This window comes from Trachymyrmex septentrionalis, unplaced genomic scaffold (genome assembly GCF_001594115.1).
Source record: "Trachymyrmex septentrionalis isolate Tsep2-gDNA-1 unplaced genomic scaffold, Tsep1.0 scaffold40, whole genome shotgun sequence".
NCBI classification, from domain to species: Eukaryota; Metazoa; Arthropoda; class Insecta; order Hymenoptera; family Formicidae; genus Trachymyrmex; species Trachymyrmex septentrionalis.
This window is the reverse complement of record NW_017305569.1, coordinates 1,491,551-1,514,984: the sequence shown is the minus strand read 5'-3', so window position 1 is coordinate 1,514,984 and position 23,434 is coordinate 1,491,551. Positions and strand designations below refer to the sequence as shown.

The following is a 23,434-nucleotide window of genomic DNA, read 5'->3' as shown; positions in this document are numbered from 1 at the left end:
TTTTTTTTTTTTTGAAATATTAACTGCGTTCTGTAAAACACATGATGCGCATGATTATTTTATCCTTGTTGTTAACCGAATATTAAACGATAAGGCTAAAATGATAATATCAAACGCTCAAGTATCTTTTAAGATCATAATATATCATATCATAATATATCATATGAATATATAACAACATTTATTGATAGAATAATACATCAAACGCATTATGCGTTTTACGGAACCAGGAAATTAGAGCATCTATTGTTTAAAAATGTCTTTACCCTTTCTTTATTTTTAATGCACAACGTTACAAATATTTTCTAAAGGTATTAAAATATATGTAAGAATCACTTAATAATTTTTGTATTCTTGTAAAAGTGAAAATTAACGCAGAACACAAACGATCCATCCTATAAAAAAATCGGAACATTAAGTATACATTAAGAGTTAATCTATAATATATTAATATATTAATAGAAATTGCGGCTGTAATATTTGCGTTTGTTTTATTCATAGATGAAACAGATAAGTACAATCGATGTGTACTTTGATGTACACGTCAACATTCAACGATAAAACTCACTATCTAAGTTCGACAATAATTCTGTTTTTATTATATGTTGAAAGAAATTGCCATTTTATTATCGTAGTAAATTCTGAAGAATTGCAAAAAATAGAATGATCGATGTGTATACTGCTGGTCATTAAAATTGCAACACCAAAAAAACTTATGAGCTGATATCAAAGCATTTATATGGTGGATTATTTACGATACATGGGGTTTAATATAAAAGTATAGCTTAGTATTTTTATTAGAAATACAGCTTATTCTCATATTTTACTATGACCTATACATTTTACAAATTTCAATTTAATATAACGCGATTTTTTTATCGTTGCAATTTTTGTAACTAGAAATGTACAGATAACTGAAAAAATTATTAATGTAACTCTCAGAACTTCTCATTTGCGCCCTGAAAATTAGGCGAGTCCGTTTTGATTCAAGATCGAAAGATTCTATTTTAATAACAAAATTGCGCGGTATTTAATTATTATTTGGCGATTAATTTCCATAGAAATATAGATAACGTTTCTGAACCTTGAGTCATCAATTACGATAATGAAACTAATGTATGTGGTGAATAAAATGTCTTCTGCCACGACGCGCGGTGGTCAATGCCAAAGGCTGTCTGACTTTTAGAAACTCGCTGCCTTTGTACGTGTGCCCACCTGTAGAACAGTTAGTCGATTCAGGGTACATATATTATTGAGAAACACGTGCACATGCAGTTCGTGAGTGTTTGAAAAACGAAGGTTAAAGGTGTCTCTCGTGCCTCGTTACCCTTACGACATTCCTATGTGACAACTATAGACAGAGTATGTATATACCTTTAGCGAAGGAATACATTAATTCTAAAGATACCTATGACAAATCATAATCATTTGATACTATCGAGATAATGACTTAAAATATAACGATATGATACCGTGGCTCGTCGATATTTTGACATTCAGTATCTGACATGAAAGTCTGTCGTATATAATTCCATTTCTAATCGAATAGACAGTTTCACCTGCGGTAATATTAATTCATCCGTCGTTGTTTAATGTCGACAAAAGAGGTAACATATAATTCGAATTGTTCTTGTTGATAAATTAAAAATTACGTAACACACGCGCCTTTTCATTAAAGTATAGATAATATCAACTTGACTTTGAGAAGTGACACAGCTGATTAATATTTCATACGTCTTTACAGCTAAGAACCCCGTTAATCTGAAAAAACATGACTGCCATAGGCGACGTGCAAGCCTTGCAGACTTTGACAGTTTATACCAGCGATATAAACAGCGTCGATTTCGCCGGTGATTGCATTCTGGTAACAGGATCCGGGTAAATATCGGTTATCGATATACACACATTTCCGCGGTGTAGTGGGTTTTCGCTGTGTATTAAGAAGTCAGAATCATCTTCTTTCTTTTAACATACAGGGACAAACGCGTCCGGGTTTGGGAATGGCAGCCTGGCAGTGGCTACGTGGAGGCTTACTTTTCACCCCTAATGGGGCACAAGTATGGCGTTACTTCAGTCAAGGTCAGCCCCCAGTCCACTATGTTGGCCACTTCCAGTATAGACGGTACCACGCTGCTCTGGAACTTGCGCGTAGGTTTAAAAATATGGAAAAATACGAACACGCTTTGTAATACGACTATCGAAAAAAAATTCATTGTCATATCATTAATTTTTGAAATTGCAAACTAATGGTACACAATGAATTTTTTGTATATATCTACGTATAGAAGTTAAAGCGAGTTATTATAGTTGGTACGCACCATACGAGTATAATGATAAAAGGAATAGAATCTCCTGGTGAATGTTTTTCTCAGAATTTTTTATATGATTTTTTTAAGTTTTTATATAGATTTCAGAATTTTTAAAAATTTTTGAAAATTTTATAACTCTAAAACATTTTCTTAGTTTTTATACGAATTGGAACATTTTTTTAAAGTGCCGAGAAGTCTACATCTTTTCTATAATTCTTCATATATTATATATAAATTCTGAAATATTCTAAGATTTCTTATTCTACAATTTCTGTTAAAAAAGTTCAATGTATTTTTTCAGAAATTATAAAATGAAAAATCTTATATGAAAAATTCTCTTATATGAAAAATGAGGAAAGACGTAGATTTTCTCAGTACTTCTGAAAAGTTCTACTTCGTATAAAAACTCTGAGAAAAATTTTCACCAGGATCATTTCACATAAAAATTAAGTCACGTAAAAGTCTAAAATCATAAATCATGTTTTAGCGATTATTGTCTTGGGTTAATATAAATTTATATAATTTCGAAGACGGGGACGAAGATACATACTATGGTGCAAGTAAGCGGCGAGGCGGTGAGAGTTTGCAGATTTTCCCCGGATTCGACATTACTCGCGACCGCTGGAGATAACGGGCAAGTCTGTATATGGGATTTGGTTCATCGTAATTTAATCAGGCAAGATCTTTTACAGAGGATATATAATGTTCTTTTTTATAAGAAGTTTAATGAAAAGAATGTTGTAATTAAAGTTTTAATCCTTAATTTCTTTTAAGTAATATTAGTTCTTTCTTAATGTCTTAATTTGCGTTTCGTTAAGATACAATGAGACATATTATTTCGATTTGTAGATGTTTTCAAAAGCACGAGGGTGCTGTGCAAAGCCTGTCCTTCTCGCCGGATTCGAGCTGGCTGATCACTTCATGCACATTGGGTGTCCTAAAGCTGTTCTCCACTGCCGAACTGATCGACACTTGTACCTCTAGCAATCAAGACATCGCCGAACTCGTCTCGATTGATGATGCTCACGACATGGGAGTAGTTTGCTGTGACTTCTCGACGTTCCAAGAAGTCACATGTATGTAGATATTTCGGATATACTATTTTGAACAAATAGAAAAGATGAGAATTGCTATGCGTGATAAATAATGTTATTATCGCAGGTAACGAACCATATACCAAGCTTTATCAACTGGTCACGTGCGGTAACGATCACGACGTGAAGTTGTGGGAAGTCACGGTGAGCCAAAATAAATGCGAGGCCCAACCGTCTACTGCCACTGTACAGCTTTGTAGAGTGATGGAAAAGCACAGCAGTGCCTTAACTTGCGTCCGTTTCAGCAGCAACGGATTATATATTGCCAGCTGTGGCCTCGATAAAACGACAGTAATTTGGGAGGCGGTAAGAGACTTGTCTTGGAGGAAAATCAAGTATTCAAATCAATTTTTTATTAATTTTTAATTGAATTTTAGAGCTCAGGAAAGGTTGTGACGATAATCTCCGGTCACAATAGATATATAGCTTGCTGCGCTTTTTCACGCGACGGAAGCTTATTAGCGACAGGTAATACTTTCTGTATTTCCACGATAATTGACATTTAATTATTGGCATATAATTACAGGCTCTAATGATAAATCGGTAATTGCGTGGGACTTGACGGGGAACTTAACTGTCGATTCGGAACTTTCAAAAAATATTGGAACAAAGTGGTTCGTGAATGATCCTGAAAAAGTAAGTGATAAATGATAATTTTAACAAAAAATAACATTAACGAGATTCTCCATTTTAGAGTACTAAGCATGAACACGACCTAATGAAAAATGTAGAGACATACGCTAATGAAGTAAGATTGATTCAAAGATTGGAAGAGCACAACGGTGCGGTGAACAGCGTTGCCTTCCATGGAAATAACTTTTTAGCCTCAGCATCAGGGTAAATCTTTGAAACTATAAAAGTAACACAATTATGCAATTTTTTTTTATTTATAGTGATAAATTAGTGCGCATTTGGAGCGTCGAAACGGAAGAGGAGGATGGAGGGGAAGTGATTAAAATACAGGAAAAATCATTCAGTCCACTCGACGCTCACACCTACAGCGTCAATTATGTGGAATTTAGTCCATGCGGTTCAATGCTTGCCTCCTGTTCTCTCGATGGAACAACTTTAGTTTGGAACACAGAAGTAACAAATGTTTTTTTGCGAATAACATCGTATTTTTAGTTTCTTATTAACGACAGTTTTCTGTTAACAGACTGGCGATCAAGCAAAATCCTCTTTTGTCAATTCTGGAGCAGGCATCCGTGTGTGTCGGTGGTCACCTGATGGCACGAAGATTGCTACCGCTGGTGACGACGAGAAGACAATGTTATGGGACATGGAAACTATGGATCAGTTGCAGTACGTATGCGTCAATATATATAGAATATATTATAAATTTAATATTATATATTTAATTCATAAAAAACTTAGTAAAATTTATAAAATAAAATTTTTCCGAGAATTAGAATCTCAAACAAAAATGCAGACTTTGATGAAATCTAAAATAATAAATTTTGAGTTACAAATATATAAATATAATCTAACTAAATAAAAACATCCTTTTTTTGTACAGTAAATACATATATATATGTATACATAATTTAATGCGTCTTTTGCAAGTAACTCGATAGACTTAGTTTTCTATTTTTAATAGTTAACAATAACACTGTCTAACAAATTTAACTTTTTCTAAACCACAAACAGGATTAAGTGATTCTTATAGATTTTTGATCGCTGAAAACGAATCCGTAAATATAATTGCTCTATCATGTCAGGTTTTTGAGAAAATCGATATTAAAAGTGTTAAAAATTACATTTTTTTTATTCTTTTGAGCTTATTCTTTTGAAATATCTCGGAAACCTGACCAGATAGAGCAATTTCATTTATATACGAATTCGTTTTTAGCAATAAAAAATCTGTAAGAATCATTTGGTTCCGTTCGTGGTCTAAAATCGGTTGGATAGTGTAATTTGTAGAGTTAACAATAATCGTTAGGCAATTTTACAGTGTTTTCGAGGGTCATGCCGACGCGATATCGGCCATTGCGTTTACGCATGATTCTCGATACTTAGTGACCGCGTGTAACGAAGGCACCTGGCGTTTGTTCGATACTCTGGACGAGAAAAATGGTTCCGAAGCATTGATGGTTTGTGACGCGAGTCATGATCTAGGTGTTCAAGGATGTGACTTCAGTCCTACTCCATGCTCTTTGATGTGCAGTTCATGTAGGAAACAATATTTTAATTATTATTACCTTTAATCTTCACGCATATATTATCTTACAGAAATCTTTATTAAATAATGCAAAAATCAACGGCTATTTGCAGCAAGGGACACAGACGTAAACCAGCAAATATATTTACTAGCAACATGCGGCAACGATTCGTTAGTTAAACTATGGCATATAATTATTCCAAACAATCCATTATCCGATTCGGATAGCATTAAATCAAGCAACATTGGAAAGAGTTACAAGGAAAAGAAATCCTTAACCGGACACGGTGGAAATGTAATGTGTGTCCGTTTCTCGCCCGTCCACGGAGAAGTTATAGGTAGCGTCGCGACTGATAGAACAGCTCGTATATGGAGCGTGGTAAGCAACCAAAGCAATGTACACTTCACACAAAATATATGAGAATTTTCACAAAGATCGATATGTTATGCGCTTTCAGTTTTCCGGAAGTTGTTTATACGTCCTAGAGGATCATGATAGTCTTGTTACGTCTTGCGCATTTTCCGAGGACACATCATTCTTTGCTACAGGTCTTGAACTGATATGACTCACATCTATTATAACACAATATTATAAATTTGTATACATAGCTCAACTATCAAGTTCCCTGATGAAAATAAAAATCAGAGCGTAAGTCGAATGTAATGGGAGAGTAACAGAAGCGTAAAACTTCTAGGAGGCGAAAATTGAAACATCAAAATGTAAAAGACTTGCAATCTTCACGCTTCAGCCAATATAATTGTTTCTTTAATATTTCCATAGCCTATAAACATTTTTAGTTTATAAGGAGTTCGATATAATGAGGTGAATAAAGTTATCATAATATTATGTATTGCACCTCTTCGTCATCTTCAAGTTCCAACCGAGATATTAATTCATTTTCTGATACGGACGGGAAGATTGCGTAAATACTTCTTTTACATTTCGTTGTTCCAATTTTTCTTCTACGAGTTTCGTTTATACTTCTGTTATTCTCCAGTTACATTCGATTTACGCTCCGATTTTTGTTTTCAGGGTTGTTCTTGTATAAGTTTATATTGCAAATTTTGTTTCTATAAATTTTACAAATTTTAAGCTTAACTAAAAATTCATTTAGAATTTATTTATCATCACATTTTACATAATCAGTTATCATTTTACCATTAATAATAATTTTTTTTAGGTGCATTGGATAAAACTGTGTTGGTTTGGAAGGTGCCGCAACAGTTGGTGTCACAAAGTAATTTAATGGATAGCTTGAGAAACAAGAAAAAGAGGGTCAGTAATTAAATAAATCGATTTTAGATTATGTGAAATGAACGAAACATACGTGCGGAAGTTGAATAATATTTGATAAAATTTTGTTGTTCAGGTTGCGGATTGGAAACTATACGACACTTTGAAATGGTTGAACGACATTGAATTATCCAGACTGTCCAGGAAAGTGCTTGCTTTGGGACTAACAGGACGACATTTGCTATCCGTATCAGAAAATGAACTAATATCTCGGTTGGAACTTGAAGATGACGAAGAGGTGCAATACATAATATTATGATAACTTTATTCACCTCATTATATCGAACTCCTTATAAACTAAAAATGTTTATAGGCTATGGAAATATTAAAGAAACAATTATATTGGCTGAAGCGTGAAGATTGCAATGTTATGGAGAATATAGATGAGTCTGAGATTCCTTATGAATTTTTGTGTCCTATAACGCACGAGATAATGAAAGAACCTGTACAGTGCTCAGGTAAAAATATCACACAAAAATCGCTTTTTTATAAAAAATTATTCCAAAAAATTTGTCTTAATAAAATTAATTGTGTACAATTATTATTCCTAGATGGATTTACTTATGAAAGGGCAGCAATAAATGAATGGTTCCTATGTGGAAAATATACTAGTCCGATGACGAATGAGCCGTTACACGATACTTCTTTTACTCCGAATTTCGCTCTCAGAAACGCTATACTCACTCTACTTCATGGAGAAGGACCACAATAGTAATGGCATTTTACACATTTATGGAAAAAAAAAAGAAAAAAACAGAGCACGCGTTGATAATTTATGATACACAATAAGCAATTTTATTTTACGTTAGACATTCAAGATGTTCAGTGGTTTTAACGCAATAAGATTCGTTCTCTTTACAAGAATCGAAAGAAATTCGAACATCGATCGGTATCTGCGGACCAGTTACACACATGTAAAAATATAAAAAGCTTACAATTAATAGATTTTCATAATTAAAAATAATCGCGAAAGGATACCGTGCCATTAGGAAGGAAGTTATAACTCTTGATCTTTTACTAACGTTTGTTTCTACCATTGTAATTTAATTTTAATTTTAATCTCGGTTTAAACTAATTCATCTCTTTCTCTAATTCTAAGAATTAGAAAAAGATAAAGAATAAGTTGAACCGAGAAGTTAACTTACATTGATAGAAACGGGCATTAGAGGAGTTTGAAATTGGAGATATGCTTAGAGAGAACACGGTTTAATAATAATAAAATATTGTCATAACTTTTATCGAGAAGCGGTATGTGTCTAAAAACCGCCGAACGACATGTTATCGATATTGGGAAGTAATGTTTAGGAATGAATATTGTCGAAGGATTTCCAAATATTCGATATAGCGCGTGTACAATGCACGTAATAATCCAGATACCTGATGCAAAGCAACAAGTACAAGTTTACAAAAATTTATGGACAATCTTCGAGAGTTACAGATATATAGTGAAGGCGCTGGTCTAATATCAGATATTACAGAGTAGTCGAACATGTACATATATACATAATATACATGTAGAAACATATCGAGAATACACGGATTTTATATCGGTTCTACGCATAAACAGAATTTACAAGTTGTCGAATTCAATCGAACATGGCGTGAGTTATTATCTCTCTTTTACATCTCCATTGCAAAGTTTTTATAACTCAAATCGCGTTTTCGCAGTTAAAAGTTCTTGTGTTATCGGATGAAAATTTTATGATTTTATAGGTACAAGGCATTCTTAATATTAATATAAATATTACAGCTAATTTCGAATCTAAGATTGCATTGACAGGGTTAATTTTGCATCAAAGAAGGATATTTAGGATTATTTAGTGTCGAAGAAAATTATTTCCGTAGCTTTTTGACTATTTCTTTAGACACTAAATGGTCCTAAGATGATTTTCTGCTAGGATGCAAAGTTGCAAATAATTATCTTACAATTGTTGAAACTTTTAAGTAATGAAAACAATTGAAAACTAAGTTTTCAATTTAGTATAAATATAAACAATTTTGAGCGTTATAAACACATTTTAGAATGAATATATAGTAGTATAGAAATATTTGTGCCTAATGATCAGGAGTTATCGTATTTCTCGAGATATTAAAAAATATCTTGATTTTCTAATCTATATAAGATTATCGTGTTTCATCAATACTTATTTTCTAAAATATAACTTTGTAATATATTACAGAAATACGTTTAACGTATGTAACTTGCATGTGATAAGAATGTTATTTTCTATTTGCAAATATTAAGCTGCAATATATTAATTGTTGATATATTTTATTTATTCATAACACTGACATCTAACAAAGAAAAGTTTTGTTTTTAATATGTCAATTGTCAATAGCAAGCACAGAGTGTTTGTATGTACGTTATTATTAATTATAAATGCTATGGATTTTGTTATACACTTTTTAGAAATCGACGATATGAAATATAACTAGCTATAATTATTTTATAATAATACTATATTAACTCTTACAGTAGTCTTAAGTGTTATAAACAACAATTACGAAAACTGTATATAAAATTAACAGTAACAGATGACAAGATATACATGTGTATCGCTTAAAGGAACGTAAACCGTCGATTTCTCTTTCTGAGAAATCAGTCACAGGTGATTAAAAAACTCAATCGTTTCTAATCAGCGTTTATGCACACAGGTTTTTACATGATTTCTACGAATTTTTAATCACTCATTACGAACACGATTTTGTAATTATGTGTCTTCAAATTGTCACTCGAATTAAAAGTCTGTATTTCTGTGATATAATTGAGAAATCGTTTCACTTGTCGTGTGTCAAAAGAATGCGATTTTTAATGTATTACGATCGAGAATGACACGTTTAGAATCGCACTATCGAGAAAAGTCCGACGCAATCGAGCTTGAGCGTTTAAGCGATTTTACAGTTGTAAGCGTCATTTTTCTGTATAACTATACACAAATAATAAAATCGATATTATAATAATAATATCAATCGAAGCAGACAGTTGTGTATAAACATTCGGTTATATATAGATCATTTCTTGATTTTCCTTTTTATATATCTCCACTAATAATATATACTCGTAATTATAATATTCGACCTACATACATATTTTCTAATAAAAAAATAAGTATCATTAAATTAACATGCAACAAGATTGTAATATCATAGTATATCTATTATTACAATTAATTAATCGTTTTAAAAAATTATTGTAAAAAATATATCTCTCTTTATAAATATAATGTAACAGATAGAATCTGTTGTTAAGACCATAAAACTTTATTAATTTCAACAAAATTCATTATTAGAGAATAAAAAACTGGTTTAATTCTACATTGAATTATATTTCTGAAAAATAAAGAACTTTTGGCTTACAATTCGTGTTGTGATTTTTGAAATAAAAATAGTTTATACAGCGGATTTCGTTGAATGTAATAAAAGTTTATTTAATGATATATATATATTATATATCATTTCATTTATTAATAGATACTGTAGAGTAAAAAGCTATCTGATTCGTAGTTGAGTCATGCTTCGACGATATCGCTGGATGTTGATTACACTTGATTAGTACTAATTATAAATATATGGCCATAAAATAACTGTAGGTGTAAAATTAAAAAAAGAAGACTGTCATGTTATTGGAAAATATACAAATTTGGTGCATTATTAGCATAATTCTTACCTGCTGTCTAATATTTAACATGATTGTATTGACGACAACAAATGTCAATAAACTTTCCATCAATAATGCAAGAAATATGTTAACGCCGAATATTAAGCCGTGATATACATACTATCCTCGGATATACATTTAGCAACTTCAAAGCTATGAACAAGCAAAAACAAAATATCTAATTTTTTATACACAATTTTATTAAGAAGATATTTCAATCTTTAATAATGTTTGTAGTTTGTCTTATCAAAGATTTTCATTTTCTCACAAAAAACAAGACTAACAGAAACAAACTTTTTAATAATAAAAAATAAAAAGTATTTGAATTTTCATTTTTAAATTACATTTCTTTATATAATTATTCTTATTTAATTTTTTTAAACAAAAACATATATAAACAAAATATTTCGAGATATATATCTTATATCTTATATTATCTTATATTATCTTACATTGTTTTTATTTCAAAGTTAAGTCCTCTAAGAGATTTATGAGAATAAAAATGTTTCTGACCTCAATTTTAATTGTGTTATTTTTTTCTTCTTAAGACGTCCACGCTGCCCGGGCTTCCTCTACATATAAAACGTACATAATTCATCTTCTAATCTTTTTCTACATATATATTAAACGACAAAAGACTAGATAATTCTATCGTTCTACTAAAATAGTAACAGATGTAAGCATTTCGTTAACATGATTGTTATTGCCTAACAAATGAAAAAAGAAGATTAATTAGGAATGAATTTAATATGTAATAAAAAATTTTTCTGAGAGTACTTTGTCAGTTTAACTTATTAAGCCAATTATTTGTACTAATATGGATAAAATTATCTTTACTATTTTTTGCCATTTAACATATAAATATTAAATAAAAAAAAAGATTAGAAATGATAAATTAAATTATAGAAAAATTTTTATTTCAGTGTAGATCAATTTGTCAAAATTTAAATTTGCCTTGAGCAAATTTATCGAATTAATCGTCGATTAAGTCAATTTCGAAATAGCCCTTCGAACTACTTTGAAGGCTATTTCGAAATTTGAAAATCGCGTAAAATTTCAATTCGTTTCTAGGCAAGATTGCCAAATTTTTAGTGACTTTGGCACTGTACTACGCTGCACTCGCTACACCTGTCGCCAATTATAGCACTAAAATAAATAGTCCAAAGTAGCAAAATCATTTATACTAAGCAGTATTATATATTAGCCCGTTAAGCACGTAAAATTTGAATATTGCAAACTTATTAATTAAAGTCATCATTAGCTAACATTTGTTCATCAAGGCTGTGTTCGGGGAGCACGCTATCAACGCTATTTGTGTGTCATATTATCCTTGTTTCACGTTTAATGAACGATGAAGATAGAATATGTCATTCTAATAGCATTAATAGCATCTGCCCGAACCCAGCCCAAGATGACACCTGAAATTGCGACAAAATCGCTAAATTGGCAATTGTGTAAATAAATTCTAAGTACCATCAAAAGATGGCCATCAGCTATGTGGTATGTGGTTTAACGTGCATCTCTCATGATCGTGTAATCCGCGTCAATCGCGATTATGGCGCTTGCCAGATGAGAGGGACAGTTTTACGCTGAGAACGGGTCGTTTGTGACGGACAACGTCCAACGATTTTCACGAGGTAAGGCACGATAGACGCGGGGCTCTCGGTCTCTCTGTTTTTCACAGACGTGTCGATGCCTTGGCATCCCTATATCGGTGTTATTGAGTTGTCCACCGTGAGTTGTCGCGAATCGCGGCTACGCGACGGCCGTCCTTTTCCTCCAGCCATACCTGAGTACAATAATAGATTTGGCTGGAACCTGCACAGAGCCTGATTAAATAAATAGTATTGTCTCCCTCTGTATCTCTCGGACTGCCGCCCCACCTCCCTTACGTCGTGAACTCGCGACGTAGATCTTGCTAAATTTTAGATCTCTCTTTTGAATCGACCAGAAGAAAATCATCTTTCACCCTGCAGTTTCGTGGCTTTTATAACCTTTATCCTGTACGACGAGAGAATCGAATTTTTTTTGTTACGTGCCTGATTAATGTTTAAGCTCCTCCGAAGTTGACGGTAGGTCTATTGGATCCATTTAATTATAAATCTCTTTGCCATAAATGTAAATTTTCTTTATGTTACATTTGTAAATTTGAATTATTTCTATTAAAATATACTTAGTATTGATTCTTTTTTATAAGAGTTTTGGTTCCATGAAATTAGTGCTTTTTAATTAATAGCGAATTCGATTGGATGCACTCAGTATGCACTTGAGACTGTATACAAATTGACGCAAAAATATATGTGTATTTAATATGAAAGAAACATCTTATACCTCGAACTCTTCAATATATAATTTACTGTGCTGTTAGATAAGGTATATATGTATTTATAATTCGAAATATTTGCATTTCACCTTTACATTTGGATTAAATCAGTGTATCCATAACTTTAATATTCGTCAGTGTGCATTAATGCATTCATTCAAATTCGCTATTGCATAAATTAAATGGATCTTACAGATTCAACATCAATAACTACAAGCACAAGTTTTTTAATCCATTGATTGATTAATTGCTTTATGCACAAATGCAACTTTGCTCCATAAAAACTATATTTATGCATAATACGATTGAGTAATGATGAGTTAAAAAACTTGCTTTTTGCTATGGATTTTAACGTTAGCTCTGGAGAGTTATCATTAGATTAGATACGCATGAATGAATACAGATATGAACTTGTATATTATGTAATAAAATATCCACTGCATTGTTTTAATCCTTTGCGAAAGAATAAGTTTATACAAATTCAAGGCATCATGAAGATTTCATGTCTTTTAAGTTCATATATTTTGTTTGCTTAGATTTTCCTGCAAACTGGGGCTGTATTTTCTTTCTTATGCAGTCATTGAGACTTAATTCTGGTAATTTTTCTTTTTATAAAACAATGTTTCAATATGGTGATCCTTTTTTTCTTACAGCAGGCAGAGACATGGAAGGTCAACAGTTCTGTTTACGGTGGCATAATTTTCAAAATACTCTCTTGAGCTCGTTACCAAAGTTGCTTGACGGTGGTCATCTGACAGACGTTACGCTCAGTGCCGGCGGTAGACATATTCATGCTCATAGAATTATACTCTCGGCTTGTAGTTATTACTTTAAAGAACTTTTTAAGGTATTTATACATATAAAACTGTCTCAATCATGTTATGCAAGCCATGAAGACTTCATGGCTTTTAAATATATATTTTTTGTTTGCTTATATTTTAATTGGAGTTTGTTTCTTTCTTAGACTTAATCTTAATAATTTTTTCTTTTATGAAACGTTTTGAGTAACATTGATTTATTAATGACGTAATAAATATACGAATTTTTTTATATTTTTTTGAATTATCTCTCTATTTTAATATTATATTATAATATTATATTATTTTCGTGCTTTTTTACTTGTTTCTTTTTTTTATAAGTAATAACATCTAATACCAAGAATAAAATTATTTTGGATAGTTAATTTGCTTGAATAAGCTAAATGTAATGGATTTCTAAATTAATTCAAACTGTGATGTTAAGTTAATATTGTGTCGCTTATATATGCGATCAAATATGTAGTTATCAAACTAACAGTGATGAGAATTCTATGAAAACATTTTTAGGACTTAAGTGTTTTGCAACATCCGGTCATTGTGCTGCCAGGCATGGAATATGCAAATTTATGTGCTCTGGTCAAGTTTATGTATAATGGAGAAGTGAATATTTATCAAGAACAGTTACCTGCACTTTTAGCTATGGCTGATACATTGCACATTTGTGGATTAGCTGACATGGCTGGGGTAAGTGATTTTTTTGTGCTCAAACGATATTAAAAAGATGTACGGTCTACTTTGAAGAGTATTAGGAAAGCTTGTATTATGTAAAAAAAATATGCTATTCTCTGCATTTATATTGTATTTTCTGAATGTATTGTACATTTTCATTTTTAGCTTGTATTTTATTTTTTATATCAACACTTTTGGCGTCATATAAAATACATTTATATTTATTGTTCGTGAAATTTCTTTGTCTTAATATAACGAAAAATAATGATAAAATAATAAAATAATGATAAAATATTTAATTTCTTTATTTTAGGTGCGCGTATTACATACTAATTTTTTTTTATTAATTAATTTCCGAATTACAGTAATTATTTGTATCTGAGACATACAAATTATGAAAATATGATTTTCATTATTATTACTAAGTTTCAACGTCAGATCGAATACAAGCGTGCGCGTATTGCATAAGAAATATATAAATAATATATAAATAATCAGGGAGCTAAATGTATATAATAATTTTATTGTACTATAATATATTCAGAAATAAAGACTGCCATTTTCTTGTTATTAAATTAATGGCGTGTTTTTTTTAGTACTTAAGGTAATTAGCATGAATAATATTTAATCTTTTTAATACGCTTGTCCTCAAACGAAAATTTTTAATTGCTTATAACAAAGCATGGGTTTTTTAAACGCCGTTATACAGGAATATAACTCCTAACAGTTCTTACTATTCGTTACGAATATATACTAAATATTTTTTATTTTTCACACAAATTTGTCTGTTGTAAATTTGCACAAAATAATTGTATTGTTGATACGCTCAACAATATAGTCAGTATATAATATATAGTTATACAAAACTTATGCAACAATTTTCTATTAATAAGTTGCACCATTTTAAACCACAATGCATTTTCCTTTCACATTTTTTCTCCTTTTTTTCATTAACATTGATATACAACTGTTTATGCATTGTAATATTTGTTTAATAGTATATTCGATATAGCTCATAAATAATATTGCTTCTTACAATTAATAGAATGTCAGTATATTATTTTTCAATTTTTTTTTTAAATTGTAACACGTTGCATATTATATCTATGATACAATTATATTTATATGCGATAGCAGTGTAAGTGTTGTAAGCATTTGTTAGAGTTGTAAACAAATCTGTTAAGTATCTCATTAAGTAGAATTTGTCTTATCTGTAAATCATGATAAATTCAATATGTACATATTATAACTCTTTGCACATGTATTGTAAACACTATCTTTGGAATATTCATGTTCAATACCAATATACTTAAAGAGTACAGAATTGCCATAATATTCTCACGAATATATTTTCTCAAAAGGTCGCAGATAATTAATTTCTTTCGTACTTCAGCAGAACGGAGAACGAAGCAAAATTCGCGTTCGCTTGTTCCTCACTTAATGTTTTTATATTATCCTGATCGTGTTGTTTTGTTCAGGTTACTTAAACACATTCACTGTCGTTCCTCAAGAAGTACTTCACGAAGGAATTATACCGCTACACATATTATGTTCATACATGCATCGAAGGAACGATAATGAATAAAAACGATATCCACGAGATCAAGATCGTTGTGTGTGTTGCAACTAAATGCAAGTGGATGCATCCCATGGAACCTTACCCCATAGAATGACTTTACAGGTATATCTAAAATAGCTTCTTCCATGAATCTCTAAATTACTAAAACTATATATTACCGAAGTTAGAACGGCGATTTCATACAACACTTATGTTTTTTTTTCGCAGTACAATAATGCTTAACAGTTTAGTCAAGTGTGATGATAACAAACGTTTAGCACTAATTTCTTGATTCTAAAGATGTTATTAGCTAAAAGAAAAAAAAAAAAGAAAATGCATGAAAATCTACAGACAAAATAATTTTGGAAAATGATTTTCAGATATAGTCAAGAATTTTATGTGCTAAACTGTTAGAATGGCAACTCTTGACTAAATAATTTTTTAAATAAAAAATTAGACATTTTATTAGGCATACTTAGGCCCAGTTCCACAACTCACAGTTAACTCTTAACCGAGGTTCAACTTGTTTCTCGTCTCTTTCCAATTCTAGAATTGGAAAAAGACAATAAATAAGTTGAACCTCGGATAAGACTTAATCGTGAGTTGTGGAACTGGGCCTTAGTATTGTTTAACAAATGTATATTTCTAGAACAATATAAATAAAAAAAACAAAAACAAATGTTTAAAAAATTATCATGCTAAATATCTTTAAGTAATATATTCTAATATTGATTTTAAGTAAATACGAACAAATTGCACATAATAGATAATTAATGTGCAATGCATAACCTGTTGTATAATATATGTAGAATATGCTTTACCTTATTTTCTTGAATTTTAAAAGATATATTTATCATTGTATATCATCAATATTTATATTCACAAAGTTAAAAAATACATTTATTATGATTATTAATTATCGAAAGCATTGTATTTTTGTATAAATCTTTATAATAGTAAATTTATTTAATATTATTTTATTGTAACTTAACATACCTTTAATATAAATGCATAAAAGCATATGACCGCATAGTTAATACACCTTTAAATTATATATTTTTTGTCGTGTTTAATAGTGCAGTGTTTTTAATGGAGAAATATGATAATTATTTAATAATTTACATAATTATGAGTGTCTTCTTATTTCAGAAAAATTCGAGACAGGATAACGACGTGTATGTGCAGTCACCAGTAATGCAACCTCAGGAAAGACTGAACGAAGAGATAATAAAGACAGAGAAAGATAATGTAATACCTCCTGGATCATCAGAATCTGTATCATTGCCTAAAATGGATACTTTAGAGGATGAGGAACCTAATAATGACCAAGAAAGTATACCGTATTGCGTGAAGACGAAGCCCTATTACTCTATAAACGCGAAGTTAAACCAAAGGGAAAAAATGTCTGTTCCTGTTAACGTATCTGTTAATAAGTATGTCGATAGAGGCTATTCGGAGAACATAGCAGACGAGACAGCGCCGATTATGGAGGATCAAGTCATTACAGAAGATGTAAAACCACCGCCAGCTGTGTGGGATGCAAGTTTCAAGTTGCTTGCAGCGTCCACACCTAGTAGAACTTCTCAGAGTTACAACAAATCCAGTGTCACTTGTCTTATTTGTGGTAAACAATTAAGTAATCAATACAACTTGCGAGTACACATGGAGACGCATAGTAATAGCTCGTACAGTTGCACATCCTGTTCACACGTGTCGCGATCACGAGACGCTCTCAGGAAACATGTGTCCTACAGGCATCCTGTAGCTTCTTCTCAAAAACGTCCACGATATAGTACGTCAAAACCATCAATAATGTGATGATAAAGTCACTATTGTGTTATTCTATATAGACATTTTAACCCTCGCTAGGATACCTTTCCATCAAAATATATCTTTCTGTTAAAAATTATTTTTTTTCGTTAAATTACAAAAAAAAAGAAAGGGAAAAAAATTGAAATGAAATTATTTCATTAATTAAAAATAATTGAACATTGTTTTAGATATGTTGGATTAGAGAATAATTTAGAATGATTACCTATATACCTATTTATGATAAATGATAGATTATGAACATAATTGAATTTGTAAGAGCAGCACTGGACTGATTAATGATAAGACAAGTCGTAATAACATCTTCGTTTAAAGTGAGGTCCCATGGCCCGCGGTTCAGCATGACTCGTCACACGATTAGTCTCAAAATTGATATAAAAAAAAGCTAAAATAGTAAGTCATCCTGGTCCTACGGCGCACCGTAGAAACAGGATGGTTCACTATAGCTCGCGGCTTATCAGCTCGCTAAACTGTCGGTAAATTACGCGAGTCAAAGGGCTTGCACCTTGATTGAACAAAATAATTAACTACCGTTATTGCACCACCCAATTTCTCTATGCTTGTATATAAATGTGTGAGATTGTTGTTTATATTATTGCTAGTCGAGACATTATAAGTGACTTTTTGATCATTCAAGTCGTAGTATGGAGTAGAATGATAAAAAAATTGTTGAGTTTCTATAATTACATGAAAAAATGTATATGAAACAACTTTGCAAGTATTGGCCACGTTCAACAGAATATTTATTTTGTTTTTACTACTACTGTTGAAAGTTTTCTTTTGCGCTAATTTAATTATACTTAGATCTTATTTAGATATCTTCTATAGTCCTATATCAGCAAAGAAAACTTTCAACATTTACAAAATAAACATTCTGAACACGATCATTGACGATTCAATAGGATAAGATGCCTTATCGGCTCGTCTGTTCACGAAGATTTCTTTGGCTCGCGAAACTTATACCAATTTTCAAAAATGATGTGCCATGAGCTACAAACCGTGAGGGATAACCAGTCATCCTGGTTCCATGGCGCATATAGGCTTTCCGAGTCATGCCAAGCCACGGGCCATGGGATTCCATCTTTAAATGTACAAAGTGTGATCATGTTCCTGAAGACCTTTAGTGTTCGAATTGTTATCGCTTTCTTGTTATTGTTATATTGTTTTAATAAAGACAAGTTAGATAAGTCGTGTGACTCTTAGTGAAAATGCAATATCTCTACATATGTGCAAAAATAAAGCTGTAGCAATGAAAGAACCGCAGAATCTTAGTTATATGGGATGTGAATTATTCTACTAATAAAGTTGATACAAAAGGTGCAAAAGACATTGCAATATAATTTTTTAATCATATATCAAGAATTGTATTAAAAAATAATATACAATATTTTTTTTTGTAGACTACGAAATAAATAAAATGCCTCCAAAACTGAGTTTCCTTAGAAGTGGTAATAAATTCTTCCAAAAGTTAGTTATATTTTTTCTATACGCCATATTTTAGTATTGCAATCCTGTCCGACGGAGATTAATGTTTCCTCATCCAGCCAAACTAAGCGTGTTATTTGACTCTGAGGATGAGCATCTGAAATATAAATGTTTATTAATTGCGATTCATTTACAAAAGGATATTTGCTACACTCACTTTTAATGATAGTATGTTTCGCTGGATTTGTCACACTCCAAATGATGATAGTGGTATCAAGACTACCACTTGCAACCATGTCACAGTTTGGAGACCAAGCAACAGAGTTTACTCTTGCATTGTGAAAACCCCATTCTCTATTATGTGCAAGCTGCAAATCAAATCAAAATAATTTAGATTTATATCCTAAAATTGTTTTCTTCAAACTGTATTTGTATAATATTTAGTTCCATTTATACTACTCACCCTCTGTTAATCCAATAAGCACATAACAAGCCATTAATAGCAATTAATTTATTAATGAAAGCATTACTTTATGCTTAATTACTTTATGCATAGCAAATATTGCTCCAACGTTATAGTGCGTTATATTACAATTAAATTTAGTGAATAAATGCTATGAGTATTTATCTATTTAAATTTAGAGCTTTAGACGGAATTTTCTGTTAAGTTTTTTTACTAACTCTTTATTACAATTATACATGTTGAATTATGATAAAAAAGCAAAACTTTTTGAATTAAAAATTTTAGTATTATTACTATTCTTGCACATTTCTAAACACAGTATTACTGATAGCATATAACAAATATTCGATCATGCAAGACTTACAACTACATTTTTAACTGTGAATAATTGAATTTAAATAATTTAAATTATCCTTTATGTAAAGTACTTTACCTTATATTCTGGTACAGTATACAATATAACTTTTCTGTTTGCATCACAGGCAACTAAATATTTATTATCAGGACTATATGAGGCATCCGTAACTGGACCCAGGTGTTCTAGTTCAGTCTTTTGAGTTAATGTAGTGTCCGACAACTCGTAAATATAAACCTACATTGTACAAAGCTTGATAATAGCATATGAATCAATTTTTTACATTTTTCGTATACTATAAGTAACAGACGAACTTTATTGTCAGATGTGGATCCAACAGCTACATCTCCGATTTCTTGATTAATTGATACGCACGATGGTTCATAATCGATTGATAAACTGGACAGCTTTTTGCCATCTTGCGTAACTGCGATCTGCAAAATACAGTATTAATGGTAACATCATTATTATACAAAATTTCCAAGTGCAAAATGTCTATAAAGATGCTCATAGTTTTTAAAAATATATTTAACAAGTCCTATAATAGTGTAAAAAAATTATCCTTACTACGTTTTTAGCTAAGTTAATTTTAAACTTGCTAAATATTTTGTTAAATTTACTGAATAAATTCGAAAAATCAAAAAAATTATCTTTGTAGACATTTTACATTCGATGCCTACCTGTCGAACTGAAGCCACCACAACTATATCGTTATATATATCCAATCCTCGTGGTTGCGAATCCAATTTTACCACACTGGTCTCTGCGTATGCATTCGTCGCAATATCGACTGACCTTAAAGTATCGTCAATGCCAGCGGTATAGAGCAAGTTACCCGTAGCCTTCATCCCGTTAATTTGATTACCATGACCGTGCCCTTGTACACGTTCATTTTCACCTGTTTCCGCATTCCAATTGGTGATATAGCCATCGTGAGAACCGGTGTAAATCGTACTTCTATCAGGACTTAATGTTAGCACCGTTATTGGTTTATTATGACCCTGAAAAAAAAATATTGGATCAAAACTGATATAATGAAAAAAATATATCAAGAACAATTAAATTAGAACTTTAAAAAAGATTAATCAATAAGAAACAGGAATTACTTTTATTATCTTTATAGGCTTCTCAGGATTGTCGACGTCAAGATAATTGATGAAGCCGCTAAGTGACACGGATAATAAATGTTTTTCTTGCCATAGACAGCTCACCTGGAACACACAGATTATTTTAATACTTCTTTTAATATTTACTTGCATACTGTGCCTTTCCGTGAATCTTTAAACTGATTTATAAATTACTTGTTGATCGTCGACCGTCGTTCCCATGTTGAATTCCGTAATTAAAGAACGTGTTTCTACATCCCACAGTTTACAGGTTTTATCTCCAGAGGCGGTTAATAATTGCTTACTATCAGGCTTCCATGCAACCTGTAAATATAAATGTGTTGTATATTTATTTTAAATAATTTGTAATCGTTCTTATGTCACATCACATTACATTAAACGAATTAGATTACATACCCCATAGACTCCACCTTGATGTGCAGGGGATCCTATTTCTCCAACAAAATCAGAGGTTGTTCCATTATACAAAAATACTTTCCCGTCGAATCCACCAGAAGCAAACAGATTTCCGTCAGGAGAATAACGTACAGTTTGAACGAAACGAGTATGCTCTTGCTTTGTCATCCTATATAAATAACATATAATGAATCACATGAAGAATTAAAATTCTCACTCTCAATAGAATATAAACTAAATTTTGCGTATGTGTACATACTTGAATTTGAATGGAGGGCCTTCGAATATTCCAATAGTGTTATCTTCACTTCCAGTTATTAATCTAAATGGTCTAGCCGGTCTAAAATCGCATGAGTTGATAGATTTACTTTGACCAGAGATCTCACCCACCGACGTTCCTGTTTCTGCCATAAAGACATGCCCAAATCTAAACATAAATTATTAACATGTCAATATTATTTCTTTAACGATCTATCTTAATTCTTTAATAATATGTCTTACTTCTTCTACGCATTCTAGTGAGCAAAGTATACCTTTCTCTTCCTTCTCCGACCACGACCATGCGCTGACTATCCGGTGACCAAGCAATGTCTTTGATGGGTCCGCCAATAGGGTGGAATTCATTTTTTAATATATGCTCCTTGTTAACTGTATCCCAAATACGTACTTTACCCGACTGATCTGAAATAAATCATACTACATTGGTTCCTTCATATATTAAAATTTAATATAAGTTGAAAAATAAATTGAAAAATAATTCAGATGCTGTGACATTCTATGTATTATAAAAATCTCAATGAAAAAGTGATAACGCACAATTATCAAAGATTACAAATATTAAATATTATGCACCATGTTATTTACGGATAATAATTTCCATGTAAAGATAATGTACACACACACACACACACATAATATTCAAATAATTAAAAATCCCGGTAAAATTAAATATTACAATTAAAGTATAACGTACCTCCCGAAGCTATGTAAAAACCACTAGGAGAATATTTGGCAACGTTCACAGGACAAGAATGTTCTGTATAAACATCTGCAATTGCTGGATTCTGCAATGTTCCGAGATACGCAAATTAGTGTGTCTGTCTGTTATTAGTAGTAAGCATTTATTGCAATATATAAACTCACATCAATATTTCTAATGATAACACTGTTACCATTGGTATATAAAAAGTTCTTTCCTTTGGGATCGCCGCCTAATACAAGAGGTTGTCCTCTTTGGGTCCTTGGTAATGCAGCAAATATATATTCTATAATATAAAAAAGCAGAAACTATAAAATAAAGAAACAAGAATATCTTCAAATAAATTAAAACTAAATATCCAGACGTGAACATCAATAATTTATTTCCCATCAGCATATTGTAAATTTATAATACTAAAATATAAGCAGCAAAATATATAATTTATGTATAGATTTTTTAAAAACTGCGGAACAGATAAATTTTTTAATATAATCATTTTAATAATAGATATATTATTTTATATTCCATATTATTTTTCATAAAAAATTGTGTGTATATCATTTGCTCTATAATTATTTATTTATACGATATACTATTCATAACAAATGAAATCATAATATTAAGTAAAATGACCACAAAATGAGGAAAATATTGTCAAACGCGCAAAAGAGATCAAATATCACGCGAACAACGCATAATGTATCCAGGTGCTGGAACCAAAATACTCTTCCTTGATACATTGGCATAAGTCCAGCTTCTAATATTTCGAATTATTTTGAGCGCTAACAAGCTACAGTATATCCTGCATCATACATGGATATAATTCTAGAAATAATGTTGTTTAAAGAATTTTATACGCGTATTAATAAGATAATTTGCAAAAAAAAAGTTATTTTAAGTAATATTATATAATATATTATTTTAAATATAACAATAATAATTTTTTATTTTTCTCTTTCTTTTTTCTTCAAATGTTTT

At 31.0% G+C, this 23,434-nt stretch overlaps 3 protein-coding genes across 8 annotated transcripts in view; 2 read left to right on the top strand and 1 right to left on the bottom strand.

Annotated features, from left to right (window-relative positions):
- LOC108750978 (WD repeat, SAM and U-box domain-containing protein 1-like) overlaps window positions 1-7,600 on the top strand; it is a 9,353-nt gene extending 1,753 nt beyond the window's left edge. Inside the window, exons 2-18 of one of the 2 annotated variants that reach the window (XM_018490873.1) lie at window positions 1,745-1,878; window positions 1,977-2,148; window positions 2,840-2,985; window positions 3,159-3,385; window positions 3,471-3,709; window positions 3,781-3,871; window positions 3,930-4,039; window positions 4,098-4,240; window positions 4,297-4,489; window positions 4,560-4,705; window positions 5,355-5,572; window positions 5,675-5,940; window positions 6,020-6,110; window positions 6,743-6,837; window positions 6,932-7,093; window positions 7,169-7,313; window positions 7,407-7,600. In XM_018490873.1, coding sequence (XP_018346375.1) covers window positions 1,772-1,878; window positions 1,977-2,148; window positions 2,840-2,985; window positions 3,159-3,385; window positions 3,471-3,709; window positions 3,781-3,871; window positions 3,930-4,039; window positions 4,098-4,240; window positions 4,297-4,489; window positions 4,560-4,705; window positions 5,355-5,572; window positions 5,675-5,940; window positions 6,020-6,110; window positions 6,743-6,837; window positions 6,932-7,093; window positions 7,169-7,313; window positions 7,407-7,567 — 2,712 coding nt within the window. In that variant the 5' untranslated portion in view covers window positions 1,745-1,771 and the 3' untranslated portion in view covers window positions 7,568-7,600. The remainder of the gene's footprint in view (window positions 1-1,744; window positions 1,879-1,976; window positions 2,149-2,839; window positions 2,986-3,158; window positions 3,386-3,470; window positions 3,710-3,780; window positions 3,872-3,929; window positions 4,040-4,097; window positions 4,241-4,296; window positions 4,490-4,559; window positions 4,706-5,354; window positions 5,573-5,674; window positions 5,941-6,019; window positions 6,111-6,742; window positions 6,838-6,931; window positions 7,094-7,168; window positions 7,314-7,406) is intronic. The other variant, XM_018490874.1, reaches the window with a different exon arrangement.
- A 4,313-nt stretch (window positions 7,601-11,913) lies between these two features.
- Window positions 11,914-19,100, top strand: LOC108750994 (modifier of mdg4). 5 transcript variants are annotated; one of them, XM_018490905.1, is made up of 5 exons: window positions 11,914-12,150; window positions 13,373-13,432; window positions 13,493-13,683; window positions 14,162-14,338; window positions 17,031-19,100. In XM_018490905.1, the coding sequence occupies exons 2-5, from the start codon at window positions 13,408-13,410 to the stop codon at window positions 17,697-17,699; spliced, it is 1,062 nt and encodes a 353-aa protein (XP_018346407.1). In that variant the 5' UTR covers window positions 11,914-12,150; window positions 13,373-13,407; the 3' UTR covers window positions 17,700-19,100. The 5 variants fall into 5 exon arrangements, with proteins under 5 accessions (XP_018346407.1, XP_018346406.1, XP_018346410.1 ...); XM_018490904.1 differs by having other exon boundaries at window positions 13,490-13,683; XM_018490908.1 differs by lacking the exon at window positions 13,373-13,432 and having other exon boundaries at window positions 17,031-19,099.
- Window positions 19,101-19,110: 10 nt separating this feature from the next.
- LOC108750983 (actin-interacting protein 1) overlaps window positions 19,111-23,434 on the bottom strand; it is a 5,254-nt gene continuing 930 nt past the window's right edge. The window contains exons 2-13 of the mRNA XM_018490889.1: window positions 22,621-22,742; window positions 22,451-22,541; window positions 22,011-22,158; window positions 21,737-21,904; window positions 21,478-21,646; window positions 21,256-21,384; window positions 21,061-21,165; window positions 20,635-20,955; window positions 20,269-20,388; window positions 20,033-20,191; window positions 19,354-19,504; window positions 19,111-19,293 (exon numbers count right to left, since the gene is read on the bottom strand). Of these exons, the coding sequence (XP_018346391.1) occupies window positions 19,184-19,293; window positions 19,354-19,504; window positions 20,033-20,191; window positions 20,269-20,388; window positions 20,635-20,955; window positions 21,061-21,165; window positions 21,256-21,384; window positions 21,478-21,646; window positions 21,737-21,904; window positions 22,011-22,158; window positions 22,451-22,541; window positions 22,621-22,742 (1,793 nt within the window). The 3' untranslated portion in view covers window positions 19,111-19,183. The remainder of the gene's footprint in view (window positions 19,294-19,353; window positions 19,505-20,032; window positions 20,192-20,268; window positions 20,389-20,634; window positions 20,956-21,060; window positions 21,166-21,255; window positions 21,385-21,477; window positions 21,647-21,736; window positions 21,905-22,010; window positions 22,159-22,450; window positions 22,542-22,620; window positions 22,743-23,434) is intronic.

Excerpts from the sequence above, each read along its gene's own strand:
- LOC108750994 (XM_018490904.1), top strand. The coding sequence starts at position 13,408 with ATGCAGTCATTGAGACTTAATTCTG. Across the intron at positions 13,684-14,161 it reads ACTTTAAAGAACTTTTTAAG|GACTTAAGTGTTTTGCAACA; the intron begins GTATTTATACAT and ends AAACATTTTTAG. Across the intron at positions 14,339-17,030 it reads GATTAGCTGACATGGCTGGG|AAAAATTCGAGACAGGATAA; the intron begins GTAAGTGATTTT and ends TTCTTATTTCAG.